This window comes from Struthio camelus, chromosome 9 (genome assembly GCF_040807025.1).
Source record: "Struthio camelus isolate bStrCam1 chromosome 9, bStrCam1.hap1, whole genome shotgun sequence".
Taxonomy (NCBI): Eukaryota; Metazoa; Chordata; class Aves; order Struthioniformes; family Struthionidae; genus Struthio; species Struthio camelus.
Window position 1 is genome coordinate 5,724,010 of NC_090950.1, and position 22,531 is coordinate 5,746,540.

Consider the following 22,531-nt stretch of genomic DNA (forward strand, 5'->3'; position numbering starts at 1 on the left):
AATTATTCACAATGACAGCAGGGTCCAGGAGCAAAACTTCAGTAACCACAGCTTATCATTGCATATGTGGAATCCAACTTTGGCTTCATGCTGTTGGAGGTTGCTCAAATCCAGCAACAGAAACATAGGCAGTTTTGGGGGCAAGGCTGAAAGCAAGTGCAAGATATAACCATGTAAATATTTGAAATAGGTGCCTAAGTTCCTTCAGGTATACCTACTCTTTCAGAGTACTTTTATCAAAGACTGTTTTCAGATCTAGACTCACATCCATCATCTGCACTGTGAACACTCAAGCACATAAGCTTTTACTCATATGCAAGGGAGAGGCTGAGTAGAGCTGGCGTGTGAGCGTGGGCCAAAGCTCTTTCCCATTAAAACTGAATGGACAGTAGGAATGAAGGAGTCGAGCATACTGCGAGTCACACCAGCAACAAATACAATGAAAAAACACCCTCAGTGCAACGTGAGCATCTTAAGTCTGAGCTCGAGTCAAGCTCAGAACCAGCTGTTTGACTGGAAAGCGCATAGGTCGCAGGGCTGAAAACGCTAAATCCTGTTTAAAGCTCACTCTTCATTTTACAGTATGAACATGGCTACCGGTTTTGAAAAGGTAAACTTTGGACATAGGCACTTACTGCTTTATTAAGCAACTAAGTTCTTCTGTGGATTTTGCTCTGTCTTTCGTAGCTAAAGCAGAGCACTCAGAGAAACACAGGCATGCTAAGCCAGCTTTAACATAGCTTGTTCTCAACGCAAACATAAGCGCAGTAAGAGAGCATTAATGTGTAATAAGCATTTTTGTACCCATTGGCCCAGTAAAAATATTATTGCCATTGCTAACAACAGGCCACAGGCGTTATAACTGTGCTGCCTAGGTTAACCATGCGTGGCCCCATCCTGGCCTGTTATCAACGTGCTGTGAGATCTTGCTGTGTGAACTGAGCCTTGGTGCCACGTGTCTCTTCTTATGACATACAAGTACCGAATAATAAATAGCAAAGGCCTTAAAAATACGGGATCTGTCTGATTAACAGAATTCAACCAAGACCAATCACTTTGTCATCAGTACTTTGTCCTTAAAATGTACCACCACTCCCTCTGTGCCACCTACAAGATTTTGTCGCAAATACAATAAACCCCTGAGGAGTTTTGAAAATACTGACCAGTCCTGGAAAGAAAAAAAATGGATCTCTGTTCCACCACACTCACAGAGCCTTCATATACCACAGATTCCTTACTATGCTTTCTTCTGGATAGCTAAAAAACATTTTATTCCACTAATTTTGAAAGTAATAAGTAGATTACTTGATGTTTATTTAAAAACAGATGGTTAACTCCTGCTCTTTCCCATCTTTTCACCAAATGTTTGTCCACACAAGGACAAACTCACAGCCATTCATCTTCCTCTGAAGTCATAGGACGGCAGAACAATTTAGATTGGCAGGGATTCCTAGATGTCAGCTAGTCCAAACCCTTCCCAAAGCAGGGAAGCAGCTAGGACCAGGCTGCCCAGGGCCTTGTCCAGTTTTGTGTGTGAACTCTTGCCCTGTTACTATGAACCTGCAAGAAGAGTCTGGCTCCACCTTCTCCCTGCTCTGCCACTATTTGAAGATAGCAGCAAGACCTGCCGGTAACCTTCTCTTCTCTCAGTTCTCTCTGCTTCTCCTCAGCCCTGCGTGCAGGACTCCACTGAGGGCCTTCTGCAAATCCAGGTAAACTCCTTCAGCCCAGTCACCCCCATCCACATTTGCTGACTCCTTCAAAGAACCCCAAGCTCTCTTTCACAGAAACCATCTACCCAGGCCATTTATCCAGGTGTCCATTAACTCCATCCTTTGTTATACAGTCTGTGAATTTGCTTATGCAGAAGTTACACCAACAGGTTCACAGTGTCACGACAGCTCAGCAGCGACACACCAGACGTACTGTCAGCCTTCAACACCTTGTCATACATGTTTTTACCGAAGGGTATTTTCTTTGTAAGAGAAACAAATTTCTTGATAGTCAGTGTCTACGTTTTTCCCAGTACATAATGTAAAACTCCATAAAACTTGGCACCTCCACTTATCAGGAAGTTAGGAGGCAAAAGACAACCACAGGAGGATTATGGAGCCAGGCTCCACTCTCTTGCCCTCCATCCTTCTACTTCCCCTGATGAAGTACTGAGTCCTTAAGTTCTCTGTTGCTATTATTTCTAGACCTATTTCTCAGTTTTTTCTCACAAGTAGTAAAGAAGGGAGGATGAACGAGAAGTCCTAAAAGAAATTGCAAAAAGAGAAGTGACTGTCTAGAGATCTTCAACCGATGTGACAGGCTCCAGATTACATCAAAATAATATCTCAAAAGAAACAAAACAAGTGAGAAGAAGAGAATCCTTTAGAATTCCCTTCTTCTCTCAAAACAATGGGCCAGGTCTCTCTAGGGCTTTTGCCGTACCTGTGTGTTGGCCAAGCTCTTGACCGAAACTCAGCAGGGCCACCAGTCTCTGCAGCTGCTGAAGGACTACCACCCTCTGCCTCTTTTTCTTTGAGACAAATCATTTGCTTTTGTTTAGCTCAAGGGAACAGCTGTCAACTGCGTGAGAACTTTTCAAATATGGCCCCGAAGGAATAATCAGGGTACAGCTCCTCTACAACGTTACTTAAGTCATTTTGTAATCCAACAGAGGCAAGGAAAGTATAAGGCATTCAAGGCGTGCCTGCATTTGCAGTGCCTACACAGTGCCACAGTCTTACTAGTAACAGCACCAAACGGACTGAAATACCTCTAAGTTTTCCAGAGGCAATCCTTACTTCTTCAAATTTCCCCAGAGTCGTCATGCTGAGAGGCTCTAGGCAGGCAAATGCTAACAGCTATCTTCCCATATCGTTTACTTGGTGGAAAATATCAGCTATGTTAAAGAACACCTGCAAAATAGGCACACTGTAAGCACTGCAAAGAGTTACAGTAGAAAGCTAGAGCACTTCTTTTTAATCAATCTGAAGAAAGGAAATGAGGCTTCTACATGCATTTCTGTCTGTACGTATCCTGCTAAATAAATTCTTAACCGTTCAGTTTCAACCAAATCTGACAGATCTGTAGACCTTGGGTATAAAACGTTCCTATGAATTTTACAAAAGCAGGAAGTTGAGTAGAGGCCAAAGACGTTATTCAGGCACAGCACGAACCACAAGCTCAATCTCTGTTAAGACACCAAAAAATCCTCTGGCTGAGACTGGAGAAAGACCGGGACACTCGCATTGTGATGCTTCTTCACAAAAATGTTCAACTGGAACACACGAACCTCTTTCTCATCAGGGTTTGTCCATACAGCTTATTCAGTTTTTAAAAAGCTACAAGCTTCTACTAAAACTTTTTCAGTGAGTTACACGGCATTCAGAACGTCTTCTCCCATAACGAGTATCTAACGCTTACTGAGTACATTCAACAGCTTTTGTATAATTCAGTAAAGTCAGTCAGCACAGATATACTAGAAATCACTCTTCACTAGTTTTGCTTCTCATTATATCACTTGTTTAGAAAATATTAAAGACTACAGCATGTACTGACCATAATCTAGGAAACAACATCACAAAAATTACCAGAGCTGACTCAAATCACTGCCCTTACGTTCCTCTCTCCCCGTTTAAAAGAATGCAAGATAAAACAAACGTTCCTTTTTCAAATATTTTTTTCTTCCTTTACTAGGAAAAATCTATTTTTTCCTCATCTTTTGGCTCCCTTTAATGACCCTTTAAAAAAAAAATTCTGAATATGCATATGCAAGTTTTTCTTTGTCTAAGGAAATACAAAGTATTTGAGAAACCCCACGCAAAAAAATTACATAATCTGTGGACCTTGCAAAAACTAAAAATTAAACTCAAACTTATGATCCTCTGTGCAACCTTAATTCAGCCTCTCTGTATATAGACTTTGGTCAGTCATCAATTTACAAGGCCATCTACTATTTTGTCTAGCTTCATTAGGAACAGAGAATACAACTGTTTTGGAAGTGAATAGGAGTTGTTTAGGTGAAATTACTGTATCTAAGACTTGTGCAGCACTTGCTGCAACCAGTTAAATAGGCAGGGAACTGCAGAAAGAAATAGTACAGTCTTGTAAGAGGAACTGATTAGGATGCTGCAAGACTGCTGTTTTCTTTTACTGTAGAGTTCCTCTGAGAGTCTGGACATTTTATTTAAACTATTTCAAAGAAGGTCCATAACTGCACATCCTTCATCTTCCAGATGTCTACCTTGAAATCTCATGGCCCAATTCAAAGCAGTGCAGCAGAAAACAACTGTAACTGTGTATACACTAACTGTAACTCCTTCCCTTTGGGTGTGTAAAAAACTAAACTTAAGAAAAAGGAGAAAAGTCTGAGCTGGCCCTTCACTTACTGGAGAAGATACCAGTCTAAGGGCTTAGGCTGCAACCCAGCTTTTTCTTATTGCAAAAATATCCATTAAACAAAATTATGAACTTCAAGTTTTCATTTTGTGAACTTTAAGAAATCTTCTAGGTACTCTGAACCTAGTCATTAAATAATTTGAAGATGAGGCATAAGAGGTCAGTAAGGGCTGTGCTGTAAGTAAAATGTTTTCTGGAAAAAACTCCGACAGAGAATGGGACTAATATTATACTTGCTGCCTCAAAAAAGCTTTTTATGTCAATGACTCTGTGCCTCGATTAGCCAATTACAGAGCAGAGGTATTTTACCTTTATTTAGAAAGGATTTATGAAGAAAAATTAGTTGCGAATCTATAGAAAAAAGTCCTTGAGAAAAAACTTGCTTTTTGTTTTGGACTTGGCTACTATGAAAAAATGAGAGGAAGCATCATAATAAAAGTGAAGTTAAAGCAATGCAATGAGTAGTTGCTCATTCCATGAGTCTCAGCCATCACTGTTTACTGAATGAGGTTGCATCCACAAACAGTCCTAAATTATGATGAATGTCATCATAAGTAACCAAGAGTAATAATGCATACACAGAAGAGTCATTAGGGTTGCACAAGAAAGTCTAATTCTTCTGAACACAAATTTCCATTCTTCTGAAGTAGTTTATGTGATAAATTTTTTATTTGTATTTACAATTATTAAAAAGTTCTCAGCCAGAAATAGGCTTCATCACCACCACATGCCATCCCAAGCTATTCTCAACTGGCTGATGTGATTTCATTAAGTTGCAGAAGGTTTTCTGTTAGTAATGAAGTTATTTTTATTTAAATACCATACAGGATAACACTGATGACTAACGATGGGCTTCAGTTGCCGTCTTTTCCTCTGACTGTATGAACTAGTCTCTCTGATCTCTACAGCCTTTCCCTACAGCTGTGTATTTAGAAATACGTTGCAGAAAGGATTATGGCCTCACAGACCAACGCAAGGACCAGTGAAGAGATACCAGGCAAGTCACTAGGATGTGTTGTACTAACAAAACAGGAGGAACAAAAGAGGAGGTGAAACAGTAGGAGAACAGACAAGCAGAAAACGGCACTTGTCAAAGAGCGTTAAAGGCAAGAAACAAAAGCTTTGACTGGGAGTGGTGGAATGGAAATTTGATGGAGGGATTCAAACAATTCCCTGAACAAAAGAGAGATTATTTTAATAGCTGCCTTTTCTAAGGAATTTCAGGGTGGCTAATACAGCATGTTCAGGAGGCCAGAGAGGAGAAAAGAGAAGCTGCAGCTGCTCCACGCTGAGGCTTAGACGAGCCTGGCCGGTGCTCCCAACGCTGAGGGCAGGTTCGGGCCACCACACAGCCAACCCTGCAGACTCTGCAGCAAGCAGAAACACTCCTACTTTCCCATTTTAGCCAGTACAAACTCTCTCCTTCCTTCTCCAGGTAAGGAAAGGTATTCGTACCCCTGTGAGAGCGATGGCACAGCCACACCACCTGGGCAGAGCCAGCAGAAAGAGAGGGCAAAGGGCGGCAATTTGCCTAGTTACAGAGTGCCCAGAGGGAAGGTCTGACAATTTGGAGTCTACTGTTTGATGGCCACAGGAGTAGAGGCCACTACTACTACTACAGTAGTAGTAGTTTCGAGAAGAAACTCGAGTATGAAGAAATCTTCTGAGGTCAAAGGGAGCTAAGGAGAAACAAGGAACTGAGAGACTAGCACATAAAATGCTTTGGCATGTTGATATAAAGGTATTGGAGAAATATATTGGTAAGACAGCAAGTGGGCACACACTAGAGCCAAAAATCATTAAAGATCTGGATATGCTAGGAATAATATAATGCAATAGGGAGCTGTCACCTTTGAAGAGAGGAGACTTGGCAGCTCTCATGATAAGCTGGGAGAAACATGCAGCCAGGAGCTGGAAAAAGAGTAACTTCGATCAGCTCCAGCCGCTGCGGAAGGGCACTTGGGAGACGCAAACTGAAGACAGAGCTGCGAGCACACACAGAACAAGACAGTGCTGATGAGACAAAAACACAGGAGAATGCAGAAAGAGGAGCAGAAACCCAAGAAAGGTCAACACCTAATGTTTCTCAACAGTGGATATCTTGGATTCGCTAAGGAGCCTTCAAGAGCAGAAAAAAGAAAGAGATGCACCTACGTAAGGTTATGCAAAGTTTGCTTTTCTTGTATTAAAAGTGCGAAGCAGCGAGCAGTGAAGAGAGCGCTCAGAGACAAACAGTAATGAATAAAGGATGAAATGCAACAGGGAACGAAGAGTTTGAGTGGAGAAATAAAGAATGCTAATTAACACAAAGATGGTGGACTCAAGGGAAACATTAATCAAGTAGCACAAGGAAAAAAGGAAGAAAAAGGCAGAGGAACACAGAAAGTAAGGAATCTCTAATTTGAAAAATGACTTAAATCCTTATTCTCAGCCTTCTCTCAGACTGCTTTGGACCCCTCTTCCTTAAAAATATTAATATCAGAATTAGTTGAAACTGTGTGTTTTATTCGAATTAAAAATGGCACTGCAAATACATCAAGTATCATTATGTCAGTAATGCAAATCTTTGTAGATTTGCAAATGCAGAGCACAAGTCACTTAGGCAGTCACAGAATAAAGCAGCTGTCTTACTCCACTGGTTGCTTCTTACCAAATGGTGGAAATATGTTTAAAATGGGCAGATACAAAGCAATACTCAAGTAAAAGAAAAGAAATATTTAACATAACCTACACTTAATGTTTTATTTTGTAAAAAGCGTTCAGTTTTCTCAGTAGTTTGTAACAAACCACTCAATTCAGGTTAAAAAGCTCCCTTTTGGTTTTTTGAAGTATTTTAGGTAATTTTTTTTTTTTTTACGTTTCTCATTGCTCCCTCTCCCACACTGACAGTTTAAGAAGTCTGAAAATCTAATATCTGAATGTCTTTACCCTCGTGTGCTTGCTTTTCTACTAACTTTAATTGTAATAGTGAACTTTCTGTATAGTCCCCCCCCTTTTTTTTTTGGCATAGCTACCTTCTCAGCTAGAGCTCCACGTCAACATAGACTGTCTAGTAATTACTTTGTTGTCCTTCCTACCTGAATTTTTCCTTGAAACCTACAATAAAAAACACCAAAAGGCTAAGAGTATCCAAAAATTGAATTACCTTTTTAATTTATGGCTCTGTTCAGCAGTATAGGTCTGGCTGTATCATCCTGCAGCAGCTCAAAGCAGCCCCACAACATCCTCCTCAGCTGAAATGAGTTTACTGCAAATTTGGCCGTTGAAGCAGAGCAAAACCACCAGCATGAACACCTGTTCTCTGTCTTCTCCTGATTCCTAAGCTCATCTGTGTAGATATGCGCTCACAAAACACGTTTTTTTTCTTGCATCTCTTGCAATCCATAATTTCCTCCTTTTGCCTTACATTTCCCTGCATTTAAATTCACAAGTTTATTTTTTCCACTGTTACACAAAAGCATGAGATAGATGTTTCAGTCTTCCTTTCTCCTCAAGTTTTGCCTGTTAATGAGATCTTGTGCATGTAATTTGCAGAATTTTTAGGTACATTTTTGATGTTATTACAGGCTGATAAAGACAAAAAACAATGCCTTAAAAACTGCTCTTTTTCAAAATGCCTGCCATCTTATATCGTCCTCTTGATCAAAGTCTCAAAACACCTAAAGTCTAAATGCCTTTTTCAAAACGATGCAATGTCTGTCTTTGCTCCTGACCAGGATGAACTGCAAGTTTTGCCCAACACAGGCAGGCAGAGAGGACGCTCCCAGGGAGCAATGAGCGCAGATGGCTCTTCTCTGCTGAGAGCAGCTTGTTGCCCAGTCTTCCTTAAGAGCACGAGGAAACAATTTGGTTGAGTACTTCCCTGAAAGTAAGCTAGGGGATATCCACCTGTGCACTCACCTGGGCATGTTAAACCTAGATCCAAGCCCTGCAGTTTATCGGAAACTTTTTTCAAAACTTCACAGCTCAGATATTAAACCTGGTCCTTAATAGTGCTCTTGGTTTTATAACCTACCATGGTCAGAGCAAAGCCAAAGCAAGTGAGCTCGACTACTATTAATACTGTATACTACAATAAATATACTCTACTATTAATATGCTGTGCTATACTAATTATATTACTCAAGTAAATGGTTGAGATCAATTAACTTACTCACTCTGAATTTTTCCCTCCTGCTCCAACCTTCACTTTTTTTTTTATAAAAAAAACCCCGAACTATTAAATGCCTCTGTAATCATCGAGTGCAGTTTATTAAACTACTATTCAAGTCAAAACTGATTCCAACTTTAATTTTAAATCATTATTAAGGAGGTAAAAGAAAGTTTTGGCATTATTTACACAACATGCATTAGTTACGAAGTAACACTACAAAGTAATCACTGACCAAAGTTTCATGGACAATCAAAGCAGTCAAGTAATATACCACGTTAGACCAACTAATGCTTCTTCTAGGCCATCCATTCCTTCCTTCTCAGAACCAAAACGTTCATACCCAACAGCTACGACTGTACTCTGGTAACACCTTACGAACCGCTGAGCCCCATCACTGCCTCTTATCCGCAAACTGGTTACATCTAGGCTCCATCCGAATGCGGATATCCCAGAAACTTAGGAGGTAAGTTGGCTGTGTCAGTTGAGTTGGGAGGGAAGAACCGTGGGACCTACGACTGGGTCATGTAGAGCATATGACTGCAGTTTTACTCTTCAGTCTCAATAGAAACGCTTTTAATACAAACAGATAACTAGGGCGAAATGGAAAGAGTGGGAAAAAGAGGGTTATGAGCAATCTCTTGAGAACTGTGTGGGACAGAGAAGATATATAAGGATGTCTCAAAAAAATCCCAGGGAAGTAGCCAGTGAAATATCAGACAGCTAAATAAAGTGATTTCTCTATACAGCACATAACTGAAGTGTCATTCCTACTGCCACAGGGTACCATGGAAACCAGAAATATAAATGGGTTTAAAATTATGTATTAGACACATTTGAGAGTGAGAACATCCTTCACTGCTATTAAACAAAATGGTCTGCCTGGAATCTTCTTTTCAGGAAGACCCTAAAGTGCTTATTATTGGCACAGGGTAGCATCTTTCCTGCTTACAAGTTTCCTACATGCTTCTGTAAGCAGCTGCAGGTGGCCCAAAGAGACAGTGTATTTAGGGTGTTTGAAAATCTGCAGAGATCAAAAGTATTCACCCTCTCTCTCCAAAAAAAAAAAAAAAAAAAAAAAAGTTTGATAGTAGCATAAGTAACTCTAAAAGGACACACTGTAAATTACAGTTTAGGTCATGCATTTAGTTTCAAATTGTCAAAAAATATATTCAGGACTGAAATAGCAGATGATATAAACTGAGGAAGAAAAGCCTGTGTTTTGCACATTTCACTGAGAAATCAAATCTCTGCATCAAGTACAAAACGTCACTATCTTGGTGCTAGTACTAGCCCCAGAAGACTCCCCAGCAAAGAAACAGAACATTAAAAACACATAAGAACAAACAGCAAACTCATTCAGGTTTCCTGCACCATGACCATTGAGATCAAACCCTCTGCAACACAGACAAAGAGTTCAAGACAGTTTGACTCTCTTACTGTTCTTTCACCCATCAGGATTTAAAATTCCAGTATGTTTTACTGAAATACTCACAACTGGCACCAGAAACTGATTTGCATATATTTTCTTGTGTATAGTAACGGAAAGAATTGCATCTTCTGGAAACAAATCCACTGATGATTGGTTGGAAAGACTTACAGTACAACAGCTGCTTGGAAAACTCTAACACAAACTGCTCCCAATCCATAAACTTGATCTTCTCATAATTCAGAGTAAAAAGTTGTTCTATCACTAGTCATCTACCCATTGGCCAAATAACACAGCAAGATATGAAAATAAACTTACACCTCTCCTCTGAAGCTGCGAAGAACATGGCTTGTCATTGCTCTACCAATGCTGCCATGGCAGGATGAAATTGTAACTTTTAATTGAGTGCGGCAGTTGAATTTAGTCTTCTCTCTTCAAAAACAATTATGTTAGGCCATGGGTGTGATTTTCCTTTTTGGACTGCAGAGAGGGAGATGTCCGCTATTTGCCCAACAAGCCAGAAATTTTTTTCCAGACTTAGACCACTCTTGAAATAGAAAGATATTAACCAAAAGAATGGTCAAGAGCATTAAAAAATATTTTGACTAGAATCCGTCTTTCTTCTTCTTTCCCTGTCTCCCTTTCCCTTTTGTTAGCTCATAGTTTCAGAAGAACCCCCTCACTGCAGATCTGAAGTAACTCGTCTTCAAAGGCCTGAAAGATTCACGTTACGTTCCCCATTGAGGCCTGCTTCACGAGGAAGGAGACTCCCCAGCTGGCTCTAGTAAAACGTTAAGACATTCTCGTCAGGAGACTTGGTGGTAGAGCAGAAAGGAAACTTGGCAACCAGAGTGGCCAAACAGCTTGTTAGGTCCATAACTTTTAATAATTCACAGACCATCCAAGCTGACAAGACCGGAGAGGCTCATTTACAGTTACAGGTGTGATGACATGGGATTCGATGACTTTTTTGGTAGCCACAAAAGCCTGGAGGGAACAGTGTGAGGACTTGGGTTGAGATCATTTAAAACAAAACGGTCCCGTGAGCAATAACATCAGTACCAACGGAGCTCCCTACAACTACCCTGGAGCACTCACAGCTCCTTACTACAGTATACATTGAATGGCAACAAATATGCTCAAGTTGTCAAAATTCTCCTTTGCTTTGGGTTCGCGTCTTAAAAAAAGAAAAAGGGGACTTCTGAAAAACCCAGCTCTAACTGGAATAAATGACTCATGTTTTTACAGGGATCTGTACAAAAATATTTGACCTCATCTGTTTGTTAAATTTTGCATTTTCTCCTTTCTCAGGAAAAACTAACCGCTCTACAGAGGCGGCCAGTGAGAATACAGGACAACAGCAATCAATTTACCCTCAAAAGAAGCTTGTCTTGAAATACAGCTACCTCTTCTTCATCAATGACCAAAAAAGTCACCTTGAACGGCTAATTAAACTGCCTTGAAGGGTAGAAGCTGAAAACCAAAACAGTGGGACAAAAATGGTTTGAACCAACAGACCAGAAACTTGCCATGCACTTATGTTACTGCAACAATTCAAATTTTACTCTTACCACCAAACTCACACAACTATGTTCAGCTACGCTGTTTAGAAAACAGATTTATTTCCACCAGCAAATACATGTACAATCTCCTATTAAAGTCCTCAACGCATCAAAAAAAATGTTACTGAGCAGCACTGTTAGTTTCCTCTGAAATGTCCTCACTATACAATAGCATAATTAAAGTCATTTGCATGTTTTTCTATTCCCCTATAAAAACATGCAATGTACTTATTAATCAGCTCTGGTCTCCAGAAATGAAAATTTATTCCTTTCCTTCAATAGTTGACCTAACATATTTCTGCCTTTAATCCATGATAGTACGTTCTCTCTCAAATTATATGTTGTAATTTTCTTATGTTTTGTGTAGAAGTACTTTCTTTCCCACGTGAGTTTGTTCTCATGTTTAAAGGATGCCAGCGCACTATAGCAGCAGGGCTTTCTTTTACAGATGATGTAGTATCTTCCATTTTCTTCCAGGTATCTTATTTTATTCAGTAATTTTATCCACCTTACTCGGCTCTACGGTATTGTTCCCTCTTCTGCCCCCAGAGGCAAAATAAACCTACATAAAAACTCCGGTCTGTCCTCTCTCTGGAAGAATAACTGTCTTTAATGAAGACTACATACTTTTCCTGGCAGTTTAATCACTCTATTCTTAAGCGTTTTCCAAGTCTAGAGACATGATTTGATGAGTTTTTGATTTTTACTTCTTTAGTGTACTTCAGGATCCCCATTTGAGAGACCTGTAACACTACTTCCAACACAATTTTTACTACATGGGCAGGTCAATCTTTTTTGATAGCTTGGCGGAGGCGAGGCTGGTTTATGACACGGAAACTTCTGGTAAGAGGGACTCTGAGTATCCAGTTTGCCATCTTGCATAATTCTATAAACAGAAGCTCAACCGAATCTCTGAAATAAATCTGTAATTTTTGAGCTGCAGCATGCCATTTATAAATCAACAATCTTTCAGTCTCAGCTATCGCTGAAAGTATTTCCAAGCCCTCTTCCCATGATCATACTTTCCCACATCACGACAAATTACACGTTATCCCAAACGCACACTTCCCTAATGATTTCAACAGAACAAACAAAGGCATTTCAAAAGGCGACTTTGTAGCAGTTAACTTTGCTTCCACAGCAGATGATGCCTCTGAAACTCAGCAGATGTCTCCTGAGGAATAATCTGTCTAATTAGTCCAAGGTGTTTTAACCTCATAACTCCTAGGAGTTCCTCCTGTTAAGAAATCAGACAATTTCAAATGGAAATACCCAGGACCCAGCGCTACTGACGGAGGGTACAAATATCACTTATTCTAAGCTGAAATTTAGGTCAATGGTGGTCAACTGAAAGGTGTGCCAAACATTTCTGTTGCTGTGCCCGCTTCTCAGCTGATGACATTTATCCAAGAAGAACCGAGTTCAGCTTTCTTAGAGGCTCTCAGCTCCTTATCTGGATAAAAATACAAGCAGGTGGTGCTGGCAAGAGAGCTCTTCACTGCTCCTGAAAGATTTGGTAATACTTTTGCACAACTCCTGTTCCACCCCTCGTGGTACCCAGAAAACTTCCACCATGCTTCTTGCTGAACGCAAATAAAGAAAAGGAGACAACCTGGAGGTAAAGGCCATTAACAGCGGCCTTCTCTGTAATAGATTTGACCCTAGTAGCGCAGCAAAATGTCGTAACTTCCAGTTAAGAGAGACAGGTATTATGATCAGACTGACGTAAATATGGAATGCAAGCTAGCAGTACTGGAATGAAAGCAGGATTATATCCACTTCTTTAAGAGTCTGCTATTTATTCTCTCAAGTTTTTATGTACCTTCTTCGATACCCCAGCTGCTCCTTTTCTTTCTTTGTGCAGAAACAAGGCTGTTTCATTAGGCTGTAGACCTCATTAAACAAACCCCACCTTTTCCTCTTCAAAAGTAATTACTGAAGTGCGTACTAGCATTACACATAATAAAGTAAATCTATGGTTTCCTTAACACAAAAGAGAAAGAATCACCATTACAGTGTTTCCTTAGAGACCAAATCATTTTTGGAATTTAATTCCTGTCCTTGGTCTGAAAACAGTGTGAGTCAACCTTTGGCAGAGTTTGCATCTTTAGAAAGACAAAAGACATGAGGAGGCTCGCTCTTTGTAATCTAGTCAGAAACTGCTCAGATCTATTCGTATTTGATTACTTTTTATAGTTAGTTCCTACTACAGCCAAGATAAAGACATAAACCCAAATAAGGGCATAATTTCCTAGAAAGTTAGAGAGCAGTTCTGCCAAAAAAAAAATCAATCCAATGTTTTTTCTGACCTGTTTAGTACAGATGTGTCTCTCCCATGACAAATTCAGAATACAGAACACAAGCTAAGCGAAAAATAAATACCAAATGATATAAATCTGGCTAGAGAGACTGAGGCTGTTCTGAATCATTAACACCAGGAGCTATTTGTTGGCCTTCTCTTAAAAAAGACAGTAGCATTAAAGCACCATCACTGACGTTGGAAAGACTTCTCAAAATAGTAACTTTGTAGTCATGTGACTAGTAGTTTTCAAGATCAATATGTACATAATTAAATGAAGCAGAAAATAAGTAGCAATATTTAAAGGCCTTACACAATTTATTTCTAATGAGCAGTGTTCAAAATAATTTTACTAGCTGTGAATTTACTGAGAAGAATGCAGAATTTATTCTGCAGGAATAAAGAGCGCTTTCACTTCCAGCAGTGATTTGAACATACTATACAGCACTCGCAGTGCAGAACTTGCTCTTACGGCCATAATTTCAAAGGTAATTTGTCTGCTCTAAAACATCCCAGCATCGTAAGTTGTATCAGTTAATTGAATATATTTATTTTCAATTATTTGGAAGTCCAAGTTAATTTACATTCATAAAACTGGTTAATAACTGATTTAAAAACAGCTTATCTTTGTTCTGCTGCCATACTGGATATACGAATCATCCAATATATTCAGGGAGAAAATAATAAAAAATTGTGTGGTTAAAATGACTATCAGTCTTGATACAAATTCATACAGTGAAATCTGGGATTGATGACAAGACAGACTTCCAAGATAGCAGGTTTTGCATTCAGAGATTTTAAAATCACAGACCACTGTAGCCATCTCTCGTGCCTCCTGTACTGCGCAGTCAGGAGATTTCTGCACTTTTTTCCACTAGTTTCTGAAAGTAGTAGGATGCACCTTTTGGGAAAAACAGGCCATCAGTTCACTGACGGTTATAAAAACATAATGTTCTATTTCAAAATGTGGTCACTTTCAGAGCTGAATCCTTTTTTTTTTTTTTTTTTTTTTTTTTAAATTTTTCAAAGCTTCCCATCTCCAGAAGAGGTACAGAGCTGCAAAGCTTAAATAAAACCCATCTTGAGCCTGGAAACTATTCTTTCCCATAGCCAAAGAAGTTTTGAAGAGCTAAAGAACAGAAAAAAGTTGCAAGGAGGAAATAGTACATGAGAAGAAGAGTACAAATATCATTCAGCAGCAAACGGGGAGAAAGATTTAAAACCTTTTTTGATTTGAAAATCACCCACACTACGAAAGTAAAGCTTTGAGTTTCAAGAATTGCTGCAAAAATTCTCCATATGTACATTTTCACACACACACACAAAGTTTTTTCACATAACCGTGTTACTTCTCGAGTTTTTGATATGAACATTTCAACCTTAGCTATCTTCACTTAAAGAACTGAAGTGCTGCAACATTTAATGCATCTGTGGCAATCTAGTTTATCTTCCACACAATCCAACTTATAATTTGCATCTCATTTTCACTTGGAATTCCATAAGCTTTTCCTTCAAGATAGACGTATTTAACAATTACCTCAAGGCTCAGAATCAAGAAGTACAAAGTTCAGATCTAGTTCATCTGCACCATGCATGAAATTAAAATTAAAGTCAAGCCATTTCCATCTTTCAATCGTACTTTCCTATTTTTGACTGTGGTTAATAGCATGCTTGTAACTGAACTGTATAGGTTTGGGGGTTTGTTATGTATTTCTGTATATTGTGCATACAAAACATGATATAAATCCTTGACGTTTCTGTGACTTGAACCAGGCATAATTAAACATCAAGTTTTTTTTTTTTTTTTAAATGTGCATTAGTCCTTTTTTGGCAACTTCTCTCCCATATTCACATACTAGAAAAGGTTTTTATCGAGAAAATTGCAGGAACGCTTATTTTATGCCCCTAATAAAATGTAGACTCCAATGTAAAGAATAATGAATTTTCTAATTTGTTCCAAATACTGAATACGTTTCTAATATCGATTTCTGAATAACACCTAAATAACGGCAGAAATAAAGCTTTTTAACATATGTCAAAGCCAGCAGCATTTCTCACTAAAAATTTGCAGCTCCTCATGAAAGGACCATTTGTAGGAAATTATGTTTATGTTTATCAAGCATATTATTCCATCTATCACAAAACAAAATTGTGTGCAAATAACTAACTAGCAAAAGACTAATTTTTGAAACCAAAATATTATTTTATTTACAAAGTTATTAAACCGTTAAAACATTTTTCAAAGTAAATAATACTATTTCCTGGCTAATGAGCATTCTGAAATCCTGTCCAACGGCAAAGAAAGCGGCTGTTTCGTTCCTGTCTTTTGCCAGACCATGGAACGGCTGCTCGAGAGCGCTTGGTAAAACAGAACCGTATTAGCTTGTTCCCTGCCCTTAATTACGAGGATAGGTCATTAATAAAAATCAAAATGGAGCAAGCATCTTGGAGCAAGCTAGCTCATAAGTCCTGCACTTGTTGATTCAATTTGTGACTGTTCAGCCGCAGAATTGGCAGAAGATCTTATGAGCTGGGCGGTCAAGGCTCAAGGCAGACGAGAAGGTGAACCCCTAAGTGCCTGATTCATGAAGAAAAGGTCCACAAAGAAGCCTGCTTTAAGCATTGCACAAAAAACTTCACACACAGATTCTGGCTTACACACAATTAAAATAAGCCAACCCGCACTAGCAAGTGGCGGGGCGCACGTGGCCCTTGGAAAGTTTGTCCATTAACGTGTGATGTCACCCAACAAGAGCCACAGCTCAAGAGCTGAAGAGAAGAGTTTGAGGGGGAAAACGAGACGGGAGAAACCTCACGCACAGGAAATCCACCCGCTTCCTTGACCAACACTCCTCCTCCTCCTCAAAGCAACCTTTCATGCACCAAACCACAAAACTGCTCAAATGGGGAGACCCTTGCAAGCCTCAGAAGAGCGAGGACGATGCCAAGAATTTACCAGAGAGGCAGCTTCACCAGTTTTGCTTCTTCAACAACCAGCGTCTTAAAGCTGTCTAATACAGAGCGAAACCAGCAGCGGATGCAGAGCTCAAACCACTTTTGAAAAAAACTGACAAATTTAAGGCTTTCTGGCCTATCAGAAAAGAAAGGAGAGGAAAGGGGAGAGATGGGGGAGAGACCAGGAATATCTTCACTGTACGTTTAAAATATTCATGCAGTTCTCCCTCTTTAACTATGCAGCAGAGCTTTTCCTTCTACAAAAGCAAGCTTGGGTTGATTTGTCTTTCACAGCTCGGGAGACCTCCCCAACCACTAACTGCTTCTGGTGAGGAAAAAACCATATATATGTTTATTCTAGCAAGCGTGGTGCTCAGCCTGGGGAAGCCGAGCGGGCCTGAGCGCTCCTGGCGTTTCCCCTGTGCTGCCCATTACCAACAGAAGGCAAAAGGAGCCAGGGACGCAGATATCAAGGCAGCTCTCCAGCCACCGCAGCTCCGGCGATGCCACCACGCTGGTTGTCATAGCAGCGGCGTAGGGTACCTGCGCTAACGACTCGGGCGGAGAGGCAGAGCTAAGGAGCCCAGCCGCAGCATCACGCCCACACAGTCGCGCTCCTCCGGGACGCGGGCGCGCGTGCTGCCGACGGCAGGCGCTTCGGCTGGCTCACAGTCAGCTTGCGCTAACGTACTGCCTTTGCAAAGGAAGCAACGGATGAGAGCGGTAAAACTCCCCCCTTCGCCCCAGATAAGTAAGGAGGCAAATACACCACCTGCTTTACGGACTGTGAAGACAGTGGAATATGAACAACTATTACTAACAAGCCTTGTTTTTTCGAGGACTGAAAACAGCACTTAGGTGCTCTTTTTTCCAAGAAGAGTTATTCTACTGCTGGTCTCCAAGTCTTTCAGCTTTCTAAGGTGCCATCTAATACAAGAGCCTCCTTTTAGAAGAAGCGATGCTTTTTAAAAGGGCAGGAAACAAACATAAGCTGAACTTATCAGTGCTTGTTAGCCATTTTCCGGCCATCTCCATCTAACATCACGGAGAAAGACTACACAGACAAACTGTGCCAGACAGATTTTTCCTGCTGCTGTTAGGAAAAAAAATATAGCAAGATAAAGGCAAATCTCTTTAAGAAACTACTCTCACATCTTTGCATTCAAAATCAGCAAAGAGAAACGTGGACAGAACGAGCAGGCAAACTAGTAGAAAGATGGTGTAAAAGGTGATTTTATCCCAGCGCAAATTCAATTCTTGAACTGAGATGCTTTCGGTAGCTCAGGTAGGACAAACTTTGCATTTATACCGCATGATCGTTAGAAAACCTAGAAAGCTTATCAAAGTCAGTCTAAAAATAAAACTACCATGTTCTAATAGATATTACTGTATGAACCAGAATATATTATAAAAAAAAGTAACTGATTAAACAGCTGTTCAAAAGAGTTGACAAAAGACAGACAGATACTTCAATATTTGGTTAGCATTTATTCAGTTTTAATCTCACAGATCTTGTAAGTTAGCCTGAGAAATACATTAATTTTACAATTTTTAGTATTAATAATTTATATAACATGCCTGCTTATTCATATTTACAAGAGATCACTATTCCGTTCAGTGAAATCTCTGTGCGCAACTGGAGGATGCTAAGAGCTTCATTCAAGCGTATGTGCTGCCCAAGAGAATGCGATGAATACATAAAAATCAAATGTTTCTCTAAACAGAAAGGGATTGTTCTTAAGATCAATACTATAGCTAAATAAAACTATTAAGTTTGGTTCCTAAATGGTTTCTAACTGAGGATGGAAAACAGGCACACGCTCTTCATCTGTTGAAAGAAACGGCAAACCAAGTGCATTTTATATATGTTTAGATATTAAATACTTGTAAACAGTATTAAAACAGTAGATTTATTAAGCCTAGTGTGACTTTCAAAGCTCCCCGAAGAACCTCCTCATAACTGGTTGTTGTTCTCTCTCCCTTCATTCCCCAAGCTAATGATCACAAAGTAAGATATCTTCGTGGTAAAGAGTTAGTTCCAACACTGTGAAAGAAGGCTGAAGAATTCAACGTCAATTATAGTGGAGCAAACAGGAAATAAGAATTCTAAGGAAGATCATGTCATGACGAGCTGTTATTTATCCAAAATGGAAACAAACAAGAACATCAACAACATCTTTTAAGGGAAAGAAAACTGCCATAAAATAGATCATATATTCTTCCCATGAAAAAGAAGCTTTGGTCTTGTCCTCACAAAATATGTAAGATCCCCAGATTTTCCTACCTCATTTTCACTAAGGATAGGGTAAAATGCATCATGAGCACTAAGTGGACTACCACTGAAGTTTACTCTCTCCTGAAAAGGATTTTACTTCTTCTAGAAAACAGGCATGTTACTGGAAACGGGAAAGAGAAGAACTGTTACTACCCCTACCGCAAAAATTCAACAACACAGATAAACCCCCAAGATACACTACGAGCTCCGGGGAAAATGCCATTTTTACGTTCTTTTTCTACCACCGCTGTTTGGGAGCTGCAGGTCACTAAAGAAAGCTCAGCAAAAAGATATTGCTGTGGGTACAAGCAGAGTACTGAAAAGTCACCATGAGAAAAAATAAAGTAAATGACATCAGCCACTTGAAGCACTGCTGCTTCCCAGCCAGTAATGGAAAGTCTTCCTGGGAAGCAAACGCTCCCTCCAGCAGCATGTGGTTGGCAGTGGGCATTCAGCCTGTATCAGTCATTGACAAGAGGTTTAAACAAAATACGAATCTTTGGAGATTGCAAGAGCGCTGCTTTCTCCAACAAGCACAAAGAAAAGGAAGTAGAAATTAGCGGAGAGCAGTAGGGAAAAAGATGCATTTATGACATGCCCCCACCAAAAACCCGCATTGCCAAGAATATAAACGTATGTCCACGGATCCCTTTGGTTTAATACAGCCCAAATTCTTAAAAAGAAGATTTTATTACGTACAATTTTAGGAGAGTGCTTAAAAAAGCAAACAGAATAGAACTACTTTCACATAAGGTGCCAAACAGGTCTGAAAAATAGTTTAGGGAACCTGTGTGAACAGTATAGACATTGACGTAGGGGGTTATCTAAATCCGAAGCCTTGGCCCCTTCACAGAACGCTTCCACAGCTTCAGGCTTTCCCATCATCCATAAAATAAGGTTTTTTACCTTTTGCTACAACAAAGGTTTGCTGAAGGGGCTGAGGGCTCATATTTCTTTTCCTCTGACACTTTTAACTGAACTCAGGACTTCTCACACTTAAGAAGAAAGAAAAGGAACTTCTACTGAGATCATTTGATGGTCTAAAGGTATATTCCCATGTCAGTTATAAAATGAAGAAAAGCATTTCTGAATTGTGGGTTATTTTTGATCCTACTCAGGGCAAGTTATAGGAAGCATCAGAAAACAATAAATAGCTCAGTGCAGGGCAAAAAAGGCAGAGCAGAGCTCTGTCTTTTTTTATTTTCAACATTGAGTTAAAAAACAGAAAAAAGACATGTGAAAAATTCATTAAAACAGAACGCTAGAAAGACTGCCCCATGCGTGGTAATGAGAGACTGCTAAAATAGGGTAGAAAAAGGCTGGCCACTTGCTGCTGACTTGATACAGTATCAGAGAGAAAGAAAGAAGATTGCTGCTTCATCCAAAAGAAATCTTCTTTCTTACTAATCTGAAGGCAACTGAAGCTTGAATCCTTCCTCTTCAGTTTACAAAACCTCATTTTCCTACAGAGGAAGAAAAAACAGCAAAGTTAAAGTATAGCTACACCTATTACCTCTTGTAATAAAAAAGAATCGGGAAGGAAGAAAAAGGGGAAGATATGCCTACCTTGATTAATATATCTTTTGTCTCCTTTCGCTGATGAGTAGAGTACCTCTGCAAGGATTTGCACGCTTTAGGGTGACGACAGGAAAGTGAGGAAAAGAGAAGGTATGCCCTTGACAAACAAGCTTTAAATAAAATTATTCCAGAACGTAGACAATATTTCTATATAAACCATGCATACGAGGAGTACCAATCCATGTGCCTCCCACATCTTTACCAGCATTTGCAGTAATACACGTTTGCATGACCGTCAGATTTATTCTATACAACTTGTTTCCAACATTCTGTACCTCGACATCCTGAACACTGGATAAAGAAGTTGATTAAATCCAGAAGTGCTATGTCCCTGTCTTGCTTATATGATTCAATCCAGTCGTCCACCACAGACTGTCAAGAAAAAAAGAATACTTATCAGACACTCTTAAAAAGTGTTTTATTAAAGGCAAATGACTTATTCTTTTCAGAATTTAATTTTATAACTGAAAATTTATTTTGCAAAATTATATGTGTGTACAAATTCAGATATCTACACACCTTCTCTCAGGGTGGAGACAGAACAAATATTGCTAGAGAACAGAATTATACGCATTGTATTCTGCTATTATAATCGTATAAACCGAGGTTCAAAGGCAAATTCTTCTAATCTCTCAAAACTCTACTTGTAGTATTTATTCAGTTTCACAATTGTGTTAGGAAAAAAAGAAAAAAGCGTGATTCCTTACAGAATTACTAACATATATTCCCAGAAAACTGACAGGTAGCAACACTCTTTGGGATAAGAGCTGAATTTCCATTGCATAGCAAACATCTCAATATTTATATAGGTCAAAATAGTACGTCAATCATTCAGAAACACCACACACAGCTCAAGAAGACAGAACGCAACGAGGAGTATTTTGTAACTAATACAAAGTTTGGTCATTCTTACAGCGGCTGAGAAGCAATAAGCCACCTGAATGCTAGTACATGAAGCTGAGTCACAGTTTCCCACTGCACTCAGGACGGTAAGCAGCCAGGAGGTATTTTTATAATCACCGATACACACGTGTAGCGCATTGCCTGTCATTATTCTGAATAGTACGGGGGAGGAGGACAGAAAGCGTGCAGGTGTCGAGAAGGTTTGTCATCTGGCATACATTAATCTCTGGGGACAGAGAACGTGCTTCAGCGGCTTGATGAGAAAAGGCACCGAATGGATCGCATCCGTCCTCACGAAAGAGCAGTGAGAGAGGCGGAAGGAGTGAAGGGCAGGCATACGTCAGCTGAAGGGACGCACGGACACGCAGCGGCAAAGCGCCGCTGCTTCCCGCGCAGGCACTTTACCCCCCGCTTCGGACCAGACAGCTTCGTCAGGGCTGCGGAGACCGGGGGCTTTTAAAACACCTGACGTAGGTAAAATGAGGCAATGAGGACAAAGCAAACAAATCAGCTATGGAAATGCTTAAAACCTGTTCCGGAAAAGCAAAAAGAGGGAGGGTGAGGTCCTTTTTCAGCCTGCTTTATGCTTCTTAAGGAAGACAAGGATGGCTTCTTTTCACATCACTAAAACACTGTGTTATTTAAGCTCTCTATTCAGTCTTCCTCATGCATATAAACACAGAACGTCATCCACACTATGTATTCAATGAAACCAAGTACTATGTTTTATTTATTTTATGGGGGGGGGGGCCCCTACACTGTTCCAGATACGTGACAGCACTCATTAACAGAAGCCTGATTATACTTTTTGAGCGTACTTTGCAAATAGACTTATTTCGGAGAGTTCACGTTTGCGATGGATTTCTATAAAAGTTACTTAAAAAAAAAAAAATCCTAACTTGCCCTCAACCGATTTCTCAGCCTTGCCGAAAAGGAACAAGTAAGGAGGAGCGAATCCAAACAACTCCGTCTCTTAAGAGTAATTTTGCAT

At 39.8% G+C, this 22,531-nt stretch overlaps 1 protein-coding gene across 9 annotated transcripts in view; it reads right to left on the reverse strand.

Moving 5' to 3' along the window:
- STAG1 (STAG1 cohesin complex component) overlaps window positions 1-22,531 on the reverse strand; it is a 199,636-nt gene that overhangs the window by 103,321 nt on the left and 73,784 nt on the right. For all 9 annotated transcript variants that reach the window (XM_068954519.1, XM_068954516.1, XM_068954517.1 and 6 more), the window contains one exon: window positions 20,913-21,009. In XM_068954519.1, coding sequence (XP_068810620.1) covers window positions 20,913-21,009 — 97 coding nt within the window. The remainder of the gene's footprint in view (window positions 1-20,912; window positions 21,010-22,531) is intronic.